The 13,371-nt window shown below is 43.6% G+C and overlaps 1 protein-coding gene across 2 annotated transcripts in view; it reads right to left on the reverse strand.

The window, feature by feature from the left end:
- Positions 1–3,533: 3,533 nt before the first annotated feature.
- LOC138644809 (alpha-aspartyl dipeptidase-like) overlaps positions 3,534–13,371 on the reverse strand; it is a 46,896-nt gene continuing 37,058 nt past the window's right edge. The window contains exons 6-8 of one of the 2 annotated variants that reach the window (XM_069733639.1): positions 13,255–13,314; positions 3,849–3,931; positions 3,534–3,643 (exon numbers count right to left, since the gene is read on the reverse strand). In XM_069733639.1, coding sequence (XP_069589740.1) covers positions 3,583–3,643; positions 3,849–3,931; positions 13,255–13,314 — 204 coding nt within the window. In that variant the 3' untranslated portion in view covers positions 3,534–3,582. The remainder of the gene's footprint in view (positions 3,644–3,848; positions 3,932–13,254; positions 13,315–13,371) is intronic. The other variant, XM_069733640.1, reaches the window with a different exon arrangement.

A 13,371-nucleotide genomic window follows, 5' to 3' on the forward strand; every position in this document is an offset into this window, starting at 1 on the left:
GTTCTTCACTAAATGGTATATAAGAAGTGTCATGCACTTAAATTTCAGTATAGACGCTGTGAAGACGTCTTCTTTAACTTTACCAGGCACTAGGGGGGATTTTTCCACCGTCCTGGCCAGTAAGCGAGGTAGCAGAGCTGAGCCTGTGTCCCTCTATGCTCCTTGTTTGTAGTGGGTCTATTTTGTGTCACAGTATAGCCCAGCGGTAGCTCAGGTGATCCCCAGGATGAGATAGCAATTTTTTGTTGTCCTGTGTTATTTTCAGGGGGGCCCAGGATGTCAGGTGTTTTATATGCCACAAGGGGGAAGCCTATTATGTCCCTCTTTAACTGGTGTGCCGTCCCTCTGACGTTGCTGCAGAGCCGAGGACAGAGCCCTATGAGGTGAGTGCTGCGCTGCGGTGCGGCCGGGACTATAGATCCCACCGCCCTGCACAGAGCACCGCTCACCCAGAAGTATGCAGGAGGCTGCAGCTGGAGCTTCTTCTCCTCCCGTGAAGCCTGTGCGGCTGTGTTGCGGCCGGAACTACTTTTCCGACGCTCAGTAACAGGCGGCCGGGAAGTGTCCCACCGCCGGTTGTGCTGGACTTTCCCAGCTATGTGCCCTCTCTGATGGAGTGGTGGGGGGTCCGCAGATGTGCGGTCAGGAGTGGGAGAACGTCCCCCAATATTTTACTGGTGGCACAAGTCCGTATTAGTGACAGTAAGTCCGGGCTGCGGCAGGGACTATTTTTGTCCTCTTTGTATATGCGGCCGGTGTATTAAATGAGCGCTGCTTCTGGGCTTAATCCGCCTGTCAGCATTAACAGGCAGGGCTGTGTGCTTCCGCCGGCTGTATCTGGCTTTCCTGCTTTTGTGCCGCGTATGGCGGGGGAATGGGCAGTCTGTAGGAGTTAGACTAAGTGCCCGGAGGAGCTCCGCATACTTATTTTGTTGGCACCCCGTCCACAACTGTATTTAACTTGTCTGTGCTGCGGGAGGGACTTCTTTGCCGCCTGTGACGTCTGAGGATCTACTTTATCGCAGCTTAACAATAGCAGACATGGCGATGTGCTTCCGCCAACTGTGTGGGGTGAACCCGTCTATGTGCCCCCTATGGTGGGCTAGTAGGGAGTCCCCCGATGTCCGGACAGTCAAAATATATTGCCCCACGAGGTTTTAATAGAGGCACTTAGTCAATAAATGCGGCGGTATAGCTGGGTTGTGGCTTGGACTATTTTTTAATCTCACTACAGTGAGATGCAGTACAGGGCTCCTTAATGGTGAATCCCTTTGGAGGGATTATTCCTTAAAAGGAATAATACATACTGTAACTAACAATCTAAAATTTTATGTACTATAATTTTTTCCTGTAACTATCTAAAATTTGTTTTTTTTTCACTGCATGGTGCATGACATGTGACAACGGAGTTAAAAATAAGGATACCATATACCCTTGTTTTAGTTTAAACTTGTAACCTTATAAAGAAGAAACTTTTGAAGCTCCTCAACCTTTGCAAGTCAAATGGATTCAGTTGCAGGTCCTGTACCAAACATAGCTGTACAAACAAATGCTCAAGTTCTTATGAGTCCTATCTATAGGTTAGAACATAGTGTTAGTATTTGGGGAATATTCAAAGAAATATAAAAATATTAAATTTAATAGTTTACAATGCGCATTGATAATTAGGATACAATATTTTGGGTTAATATACCTGTATTCTTATTTTTTGTATGTGAAAGTTTCAACTTATATGTGTGTCACAGTCTGGATGACAGATGAGTGTATGAGCAGCTGCTAAGAGTGAATATAACGTGGGATGTGTATGTACAGTATGACAGAGGCCTCATGGTGTTCTATGAAATATTATTTCTATATTTCTTTAGTAATTATTATTTCTTGATTTAGTTAATAGTGAATAAGTACAATCACACATTAATATGGTTTAATCAAGAAAATCTACATTTAGAACAACATTTTTCCAAATGATCATTTTATGATATTCCGTGTTTTTTTTTTTAATGGTTACATAGATGGGCACACATCTTCAAACAAATACATAGTACAAGCTGATATGACAGTTATAAAATGAATTTTTAATTTTGGTTTTTATAATTTTTTTCCTAAAATATTTTTTTATATTAAGGGGGAAATGTGTTTTTGATCCTGATTACATCATCACATTTCATCAATACCTCTTCTTCACACATTTTAATAAAGAAGAAATATTAAAAAGGTATTATTGGGTATAATAACATTAAGTATTATAAAAGTCATTTTTTTCTCTAATGAAGGATATTATATGCAAAGTTGCATAATTTCAATATTTTGGTAATCCAAGGTTATGACAACATCTAGACAATGGAAATATTAAGAGTGTGTTATTGAGACATAACCTCTGCATGTATCATCAACATATAAAGGCCTTATTTTTATTTTTATTCTCATTTTTATTTTTCATTTTTATTTCATTTTATGTTTTGCTGCAATGTGGTTTTTCTGTAGACAATTTAATAAACCACTACATTTTTTTATGAAAATATCATGACATTTTTTCTTTAAGAGTAACGCACCTGGTAAAGGCTTGATTAAATAAATGTGCAAAATAAGCATATTTTTACAGTTTCACAGATCCATTAAATATGAACAATGCTCAGATAGCAATACCTGTCCTGACTGCCGGGTCTCTTAACCTGAGCTGACTGCCTCATGTAAGCCTGTGTCAGAAGGTCAGGTGTTCGGGCTGGCTATTGCGATCTGAACACAGCCAGTGTTTCACAAATGTATGAAACCAGCCAGAGCTAAGTCATTCCTTCAAGTGGTGGTCCACTGTGCCCCTCAATACAAGCATCCTGGTAAACCATGGGATTGGAACTTTGTTCTGTCTGTGCTACAAGATTCCTCTTTCAAGTCAAACCGCTCCACAGTGTGTCTTACAGACTTCATTCCAGAAAAGTCGCTCTTGTGATGGCCATCATCTCCATTCATATAGTCTCTGAGCTAGTCCCCCTTCCATACTCACAATCAGGACAATGTTGTTGATGCAATGTTCTTTTTCCCAAAGGTCATTTTCTACCTTTTATCACAAACCGTACATCTGTCTTTTTTTCTTCCCTCCGCCAAACACTAAATCCATGGGAGCATTCCCTGCTTAGTGTGTTTTTCTTCAACCAGTGTTAAAATGCTGATTGAGGCACAATTTAAAGGAACAGGAGCTCAGTTTCAGCAACATTCTTTTTCCAAATCATGTACCATCAGGCCACGTGCCTTGGCCATAATGAAGAATGTGGCTAAAACACATGTGTTGCTTGACATGTTAAATGTTTTTTGGCTAGGAATCAAGAGTATTCAGCTTAGTAACTTAGCCCCATTGTATGTAAAGCCGCCCTCAACAATACAAGTGCATCAAAATCTGCATTATGTGGTATGTTCTGTGCATTCTAACACACAGTGCATTTCCCCTAGTGTTGAAGTAGCTCGCAAAGAAAGAGAAATGCTTATGCCGGAGACTAATAAGAGATTCTGTGCTTGGCAAAAAACTATACAAAACAATATTGCAAAATAGCAATTAATCCATTTATTGTCACATTACTTTGCTGAAAACTAAGGGTTCAGGAGGAAACTGAAATCTTGACTGGGCTCGTGTTCTGTTGGGGATGCACCTCTGTAATAGAAGAAACAGGCCTTAGACTTCTACAACAGTAATAATTGACATTTGAATAAAGTAAGCCTATTAAAGTGTTAATTTACTCCTGATTAGTGTATATAAGCTTGCTTAATTTCAACTTCATTTTTTTCCAAATTGCAATCTAAGATATTGAAAATAAATGGAATACTCTTTAGTGTAATCCTTAATATGTGAACATTACCTTAAAAAGAGCCGGGCTTTGGTTCGCCCAAGAAGCGTTGCCTTCGCTCCCTCCACTAGTAACATGCAGCCCTCCCGAAGAGCCTGCAGATATGATGAGAGCATTTACACAAAACTTCATTTTAGTTATTTTCTACTGACAGATAAACGTAAAGTAGAATTATATTTTTTCCACTAAAATTTTAATGGCTCCACAATTTATTACACAACTTCTTAACAAGGTAATACACCAAAAGTGCCCAGAAACTGCGGTATAGGCACATGGCAGCTATTTGGCATTTGAAACACAAATTTGGCAATAAATTATGGAAGCCATTTGTCATTTCCAGGGGCCACTGAGATGCAAGACTCACTTTGAATAGATTTCTGCGGACTTATCTAAAAACTACCCTCCTCCAGGAATTAATCTCAGGGTGTAGTGAGCAATTTTACACCACAAGAGTTTCCTGGAATTTTACAACACTAGGCTAGGACAATTTATAAAATGTTACAATAATAAATCGATGAAGCTCAACATTTTTTGTTTATGGCTAATAAGAACCCAGTAATTTATTAAGCCATTTCTCTCAAGCACGGCAATACGACGTATATGGAAGTACACTATTGTTTGGGCACACAACAGGACTCAGAATTAGTCACCATTTTGATTTTAGAGCAAAGATGTTGCTCGAATAGTTTGTGAGAGCCATTTACAGAGCCCCTAACGGGCCCCCATTTTGGAAATTAGACCCCTCAGGGAATTCATATACAATTAGTGTGACTATTTTGACCCAACCAGTGTTTTCCAGATGTATTTTGCACAGTAAAAATTGTAGTTATGCCATTATAGTGTTCAGAACATTATATCCAACTTGTGTTTGGAACATGCATACACCCTATTTTTACATTGAAAGATGAAAGAACTGAGTGTGATATTTTTTGTGGGATGGGTAGAAGCTTTTATTGCTACCATTTTGGGGTAATCAAAATGGAACCATAATTTTTTTTTTTTTCATAAATGATTACTACATTTGAAAAAAAAATTAACATTTGTAATTTATTTTATCAGAAAATCTGCTTCTTTCTCCCACTGGACTGATCTTTCTTCTAGACCACGTTCACACGTTCAGTATTTAGACAGTATTTTACATCCGTATTTGTAAGCCAAAAATCAGGACAGGAACAATCAGAAGAAAAGTATATTAGAAACACGACACCACGTCTATATTTTTCACCCACTCCTGATTTTGGCTTACAGATACTGAACATGTGAATGTGGCCTTATGAAATTCTCATTTCATGGATAGAATCTGTATTCAATGAAGACAGACTTTCCAATTACTGAGATAGCAGTTTGTGCTTGTATGGAGAACTATAAATGTTGTTTCAAGAGATCCTGCAGCAGAGTGTTTGATTCTTCCTCTAGTTTCTCCTTCTATAGAATTTTGAAGCACCACTGTCATCTTCTATCTCATAAATACAGATTTTACCCATAAATTAAGACAAAGATCAGTCCAGGAGGACATATTACAAAGTTGCTGTATTAAAGATGATTTTGAGTTGCTCAATGGGTTTGGCAAAATTAAAGATGGCCACTTTGCTTTTTCTTCTTTTTTTAACGCTTGCTACTCCTCTGAGAATTGCTTTTTTTGTTTTATCTAAATCCACCATGTGGTCCCAGAGATGAGCATTTTTATTTAGTGCTAATTTTGCTGGTGTTCACAAGGGGGTGTGGCTCGCAGAATTCTCTGGAGGTGAGTCATTAGGCTGAGCGGCATTATTACAATATGAGCAAACGTGTTAGGGCTGTTGAACAGCCACGAGACATGCAGCAGCGGCGACGCGAACATAGTATTCGAGCACGCCAAAGGTACTCTATTAGCACACTAGCATGCTCGCTCATCACTAATCAAAACATTTGTTAAAGTCCAATCAAAATATAAAATTAACCAGATTAATAAATAGTGAACGCCGCAATAATGCAAAAAAATTAAATAAAAGGAGATCAAAACATTGTATCTACCCTAAAATTGTATCAATAAAATTGTCAGCTCAGGGTGCAAAAGATAATTGCTCAAAAATTTAAAACATTATAGGTCTTACAAGTTCCAGGCTGTTAGATGAAGGCCCTTCACCTTAGGATGAAATATAGGTCCCTGAGATAGAAGGTCCGGGGTCTCCGGGAGAATCCAGGGCTCTGTGAGTGACCTCCTTCTAAGCCAAAAGAACCATGGTCTTCTGGGCCAGAAAGGTCCTATGAGGACCCCACTCTCTTCCTCTTCTCTGACCTTCCTCAACACTGCCGGGATCAGACAGACTGGAGGAAAGGCATACGCTAGATCGAAGTCCCAGTTATTCTACTATGTGAGGGTTCTTTCTCGGGTTCAGAGAACAAAACTTCTCCACCCTCCTTGTTCATCCTGGTGGCAAAGAAATCGATCTCTGGATGACCCCACATGGCTTCAAGCTGGTTGAAAACTGACCCCTTCAGTCACCATTCTCCCTGATGCACCTGCCAGCAGCTCAGAAAGTCTGCCTTGACATTGTTCTTCCCTCTGATATGTAGGGCAGACAATGACTGGATGTTCTCCTCTGCCTGCGCAAAGATCCTGCCTGAAATCCGCATCAAGGTCCTGGTGTGAGTACCTACCCGATTGTTAACATATGCCAACATGACCTGGTTGTATGAGAGTACTCTTACATGGTGGCCCTGCAGGTATGGTAAAAACTTCTGTAGTGCTCTCTTGACTGCCAGAAGTTCCCACATGTTCAAGGATTCCTTCTTTTTGCCTGGTGACCAATTTCCTTGGACTACCTGGTTGTCTAGATGGGCCCCCCACCCTCTGGAACTGGCATCTGTGGTGACCACCCTGGAGATGTTGGAACCAAGGGATGCCTTCCTGGGCTGAGTCCAACCCCTTCCACCAATGAAGGGAGTGTATCACCTGCTGAGATATGGTCAGATAGCCTTCTAGATTCCCCATAAGGCTCTTTTGCTCTCTAAAATGTGCCACTGTAATTTCCTTGAAGGAGCCTGGGCCCACTTCACTGCTGGAATACAGGAGGTGAGAGAGCCCAGCAGGGACATTGCTTTTCTGAGGGTCATCACTGGTTCCTGTATTGCCAAAGACACCAGACCAATTATTTTTTTCTCACTTCTGCACCGGTAAGCGACACTCTTGATGGTCGGAATTTAGGATGAGCCCTAAGAATGTCTGTGACCTTTCCGGGTTCAATCTTGACTTTTTCATATTTAAAAGCCAACCTAACCCTTCTAAGATATTGCAAATTGCTCTTACATGATGACGACCATGATTGTGAACTGTAATGCTCGTGCCCATCCTAGTTGGCGTGGGTGCCCGGGGGTGTGGACCCACTGGACCACTGACCAGACTACCCTGGAAGGGGCGTAACAAAGTAGCTTCCTTGGTTTTCGCTGGAGCCTCTGATGGTGAGGTCAGACTTGAGTGGCAGGTAGCTACCAGGTACCACTCCAGGGTGGTGTCTGGCTGTGGATGCTGATCCCACCGGGGGACAGGACACAGGCAGGCATGGCTGTGACACTGGCTGGAGGACGGGTACGGCAGAGGCCTTGACAGAGACACAGGCAGGGGGGCACTCTGGCAGACAGGCGGGCACGGCTGGCACTCTGGCAGGTCAGACGGACAGGGCAGATACTCTGGTAGGAACTGATATACAGGCGGGTGTATGAAAACAGGTAAGAACCTGTTCAGACTGGAAGGTATATGGGAACAGGTAGGGACCTGTTCGGACTGTTGATTATAAAGAAACAGGTAGAGACCTGTGCGGCAAGTTGCAGAACGGAGAGAGAGCAAGTCCGCAAGAGCGGAAGCAAAGCAGAACCACAGGAGTCGGAGTTAAGCGCAGGAGGTGGAGCCAAGAACAGAAATGCAGGAGGCGGAACCTAGAACAGGAGGCAGAGCCAAGAACAGAAACGCAGCTAATAGCAGAGAAGGAGAAGACAGGAACTAAGAGCAGAGAAGAAGGTGGAGCTAAGAACGGAGCCCCTGGAGGCGGAGCCAAGAGCGGAGATGCTGGAGGTGGAGCCAAGAGTGGAGATGCTGGAGACGGAGCCAAGAGCGGAGACCCTGGAGGCGGAGCCAAGAGCAGAGACGCTGGAGGCAATGCCAAGAGCCAGAAGGCGGAGAGCCACACGTTGTGGCGAGCAAAGCAGAGAAGCACAGAGCCACAGGTTGTGGCGAGCAAAGCAGATAAGCACAACCACAGGTAGTGGTGAACAGAGCAGAGAGGTGCAGAACCACTGATTGTGGCAGAGCAGAGAAATAAGGCAGAGATACACACATCAGAGTGGAAATGGCAAACAAACAAAGAAGGAACAGGAACGGACATAGACCAGAGTACAGACATAGATACTAGAACTGGACACGGATATAGGCCTCAGAGTCAGACACAGAAGTAACGGAACACAGATTCAGACCAGGGTACGATGCCCCACTCGGTGGGGGACACGGATACACAAACAGAACACAGATAAAGGCCTGCGTATTGCAGCCCTCTGAGACAGGAAACAGAATATGACCTGGCACCTCCGTAGCAAATACTAACTGAGGGAAATAGTTTGCTCAGGCGTCCTCCAATGGGTGAGGATGCCTTAAGAATCAAAAGCCACTAGGCCATTGGTCGGGGACACCATAGGGAGGTGCACACAGTCTCAATAAGAATCCGGCTTTGCCAGCGCCGCCCCCCCTATGCACACAGCCAGGAAGTGTACTCAGAGCAAGCGGCCATGAAGCACATGGCATGGAGCCGGCAGCAGACAGATCTCACAGCATGGCACAGGGTGAGTGAGTTGATGTAACAGGCAGGTGGGGGATGGAAGGCCATGCAGTGATGCCAGCAAGGTTGTTACAGATTGTATGAATTCCCCACTATGAGGAAGTCATTTAGATAGGGGACATTCAGCCTGTTCTTTTCCCTGATGTGGGCCATGACTTCTGATATCAACTTTGTGAATACCGGAGGTGCTACTGCTATGCCAAAGGGTAGTGCACTGTACTGGATGTGCCATGTGACCCCATCTATTGTTACTGCAACCCTGAGAAATTTTTGAAAGTCCTTGTGTATTGGCACGTGATAATATGCATCTTTTAGGTGAATCACTGCCATATAACATCGCGGAAATAGTAGCCTCACTGCAGATTTTATTGACTCCATTTTGAATGTGGGGATTTTCAAGAACCTGTTCAGATTTCTCACGTTGATTATAACCCTGTAAGAACTGTCAGGTTTCTTTATCAGGAATAGGGGTGAATAAAACCCTCTCCCCCACTTCTTCAGAGAAACCTCTAGTAGAACATTCCTGCTCAATAGGGTCACGATTTCCGACTCTAGCGCTCGCTGTTCTAGCGAAGATGCTCATGGGGATGTCATCACAAATTCCTCTGGAAGATGCGTGAGGAATTCCAGCTTTAGGCCAGATTTTACAATTTTGATTTTGAGTACCCAGGGCTGTAGAAAATCCTTTCCCATGCTGGAAGGAAGGGAGAACCCCCCTACCTGGGAAGGGGAGTCACTTGGGGGGTCCACTGCTCTCCTGAGAGGGACCACTGAACAGAAATCTTTTAGGCTTTTTGGATCTATCATCCCATCTCTCTTGTTCTATGAACTCCTGCCTCTGGAAATTTTTCTTCCTCCAAAAGAGCTGCCGAAAGGAAGAAAAGGGAGCTTGTGGAAACCCCTTCTTCTTGTCACTCGCCTTTTCTAGGGTATCATCCAGGGCTGCGCCAAATAGAAAGCCTCTTTAACATGATAGAGTGGAAAACTTTCCCTTTGCCTGTACATCCCCTGGCCAGCACTTCAATCAAACAGTTCTGGGACCCAAGTTGTATAAAGCCGCAGCCCTGGCTGCCAACCTGACAGTCTGCCGAGGCATCTGACAGGAAAGCTGCTGCTCCTTTCATCAATGGGAGTGCAGCTAAGATGGAGTCTCGAGGACTGTCATCCTTCAGTTGGTCCTCTAACTTGCCCATCCAAACCATAAGAGATCTGGCCGTGCAAGTCACCGCTATGGCTGGTCTTAATGTCCCTGCAGATGACTGCCATGCACCTTTCATGACAGTATCGATATTCCTTCTGATCGACTAACTACATTGTGGCTCTTACTGCTTTTACAAGGTTATCTATCTCCTTTAGTGGAAAGCAAAGGCCCGTCCCTGAGTCACTCTCTGATGAGGAGGAATCTGATGTAGAATCCTGCAAAAACCCTCACCTGAGTCTGAAGATAATACCTGAGATCTTTTACGGCCTAGGGATGTATCTACTTAGTGGGATAGGGCTATAAGGGAATGCTGCACCTCTATTTTAATGCAGGACCTTAGGCTAGCAGAGACGATAGGAGACTCCTCCAAAATTGTTTCTTCAATACAGGCCTGACATAACCTTTTCGGACAAGCTTTAGCTAACCCTTGACCGCATAGAGGACAGGATCTATTTGATTTTGTGGTCCACTTTCTAGGGACATCCTTCAGACATAGAGAAAGAAGGGAGATGGAGAACACCGTATTAACAGGCTGAAATTTCTCATAGATCATTTATCACTCAAAGGTTTTCAAAGGGGGGTACCGGAACTGGAGGCAAAATATCATCTGAAATCTCTGCTCTGGAGACAACGGACTGCTGGAGCTGTGCCAACTGGACCTGGAATCCTTGGTCCTACGTACCCCACTGGTGCGACCACTTCTCTCTGGACGTGGCTGCTGACTACCCCAGAAATGCTTCTGCTGGGATGGGAGACGCTGCGGCTGAGGCTCCTGCAGGTGCTACTGCATGGTATACTGCTGCTGCTATATAGTGGGCTGCTGTGATTCCATAACGAACACAAGCACCCCTGCCTCACCGGCGATCCTCAAGTATACCGCCCGGGATTTGCCAGCCGACGTGCTCCTGCAGCTTCCGGTCCCGCTCACCGAAATCTTAGTTCCAGGTGAAAGGTCCCAGCGTTCGTCATCGGCGCAACTTCTGGCCTGCACCTCCTTGCCTGCGAATCCGGGACACGCAGCTGCCGGATGCTATACTATGATGGGACCGCAGCCCACGCTTCCAGCCTCCCAGTGCCGTTGGAGCAGAGACTGTGCCCTGCTGGAACTCCGAACAGCCCAGGTTTCGGAATGCATCCATTTCTTTTTTAGCTCCTGCTGCCATCAAGAAGACTTCCCCGTCGAGGACAGGAAACCACTGATGCAGAGAGAGGCGCCGCCCTTTTTATCTTGAAGGTTTCCTGTCCTCGAAGGACAGATCCTCTCTAATTAGTGCTGTCATGGGTGACAGGAAAAAAAAGTCACCCACTCAGGTCCATCATCTGTTAACAGAAATATAGGGGGCTTCCACGTTACCGGTAGAATAAGTATTCTGAAAAAGCTAAATGGATCCTCGCCCCCCCCCCCTCCCCCCCCAAAGAAATTCAGCAAAATCTGTGCTCCCAAATGCAAATGCCCCCTTCCTTCTGAGCCCCACTGTGCCTAAACCACATTTATTGTCCACATGTTTGGAATTTCTGTAGTGATGAGAGCCCGCCTAATTTATAGGTGAGTGTCTACAGAAGCACAAGCTGGGCATAACATACTGGACACTATAATGTACAGGCACTACAATAGCAGATTTGCAATTTTCACTGCCCAATGGTATAAAATTCTGTGACCCACCTGTGGTGTCAATATGATCACTGCACCCCTAGATGGATGCATTGAGAGGTGTAGTTTGTAAAATGGGGGTCACTTATGGGGGGTTCTGCTCTTCTGGCATCTCACATGCTCTTTTAGTTGGTCATGGCACCCGCAAGCCATAAGGGTATGTGGGCATGTTGAGTAATTATTTGCAGAAATTTCTGCATCTCTTGGCAGCAAAAACCCTGTGGAAAATTCTGCTGCGTTTTTGAATGTTTTTTTCCTATGCATTTAATGTGTCAAAAACGCAGGCAAAATCGCACAAAGAATTGACATGCTGCGGATATAAACACACAGCAAATCCTGAAAGAAAAAATCCTGATCATGTGCACAAGACATCAGGATTCTCATTGACTTTGGCATAAAGATTCCATAGCATTTTTGAGCCAATTCCGAGCGAAAAAAAACACATCAAAAACGCATCGTGTGCACAACAGTCTAACAGTAAAATCTGCACTACAATATGGCACACCTTCCCTTCTGAGCTTTGTTCTGCACCTGAAAAGTATTCCCTGATTACATGTAGGGTATTGGCACGATCGGGAGACATTTTTCCAACAAATTGAGGTCCATTTTATTGGGGCTAAAATAAAATTTTAGTGGTAAAATGTAACAATTCTTTCTTCACCACCTAATGGTTTAAAATTCTGTGAGGCACATGTGGTGTCAATATGGTCACTGCAACTCTAGATGAATTCATGAATATGGACCAAACAATTTGTTGTGTAATTTCTCCTGAGTACGTCGATGCCCCATATGTGGGGGAAACCACCATTTTTGGTACAGTCGTAATTGTACTGACCTGGAGAATCATGTTGCCAGGTCATTTTACTGTACAGTGAACATGGTAACTAAAAAACCCTAAAAACAATTGTGGAATCACACTTCACTGTTTTTCATTCAGAACTGCATTTCACTGCACTTGCAATTTTTTTACTCACTTTCCAGTACATCACATGTTAAAATAAATGGTGTCATTGAAAATTACAACTTGTCTGGAAAAAAAAACAAATCCTCATATGGCTATTTCAACATAAAAATAAAAGTTATGGCTCTTAGAAGAAGAGGGAATTAAAAACAAAAATGGGGAAATAGCCAGATCAGGAAGGGGTTAAAAAGAAATGGACATAAATTGGAAGCACTACAATAGCCATGAAAAGATGTGTATAAAATTGTAAGGTCTCCTAGGACTGTATCCAGTCCTTTAATGCAAAGAGCGCCTGATAATGCTGTATACAGCTATGGGGAAACAGATGGTGACTGTGCTTCCCTGCTGTGCTGTAACAACCACACATTCCCTGTAAGTTTTGCTGATTTATGGCTTTCTCTCTCTATTGCTCAGTTGTGAGCTATGACATTCTCTCACTATCAAGACTCAAATGCCTGCTGCAATCCCTGCCTCTGCTGTTATACAGTCTAGGATAGTCCTTCAATATTGGCTGTGTTGTGCCAGGCTATGAAAGGCATTACTAGGAGGCTACCCGATCACGACGGAGGTCAAGTAAGCCTTCTCGGGCTGCTTGCGATCTATTGCAATTTGAAAAAATGGCCGTGGCTATTTTAGTCAAATTGAATTGCAAATTATTTTACTTTGGCAGGTACAGCAATTTCCTAAAAATGCAACATTAATTTGATTTTCATACAATGTGCTCATCTCTAGTAAATATCCGCATTATACTGTGCAATTGGCTCTACTACATGTGCACACTGAACATTTTTACATACGAGCACAGGAGGAGTATCTGGTTCTTCATGATACTGCCTTATCCGCTGTTCTCGTGTCTCCTAGGGATATACGGTAATTAAAAATAGACTTTGGTTAATAAATCTGCAGGATCTGTT

Source organism: Ranitomeya imitator, chromosome 7 (assembly GCF_032444005.1).
Source record: "Ranitomeya imitator isolate aRanImi1 chromosome 7, aRanImi1.pri, whole genome shotgun sequence".
In the NCBI taxonomy this organism is placed as follows: Eukaryota; Metazoa; Chordata; class Amphibia; order Anura; family Dendrobatidae; genus Ranitomeya; species Ranitomeya imitator.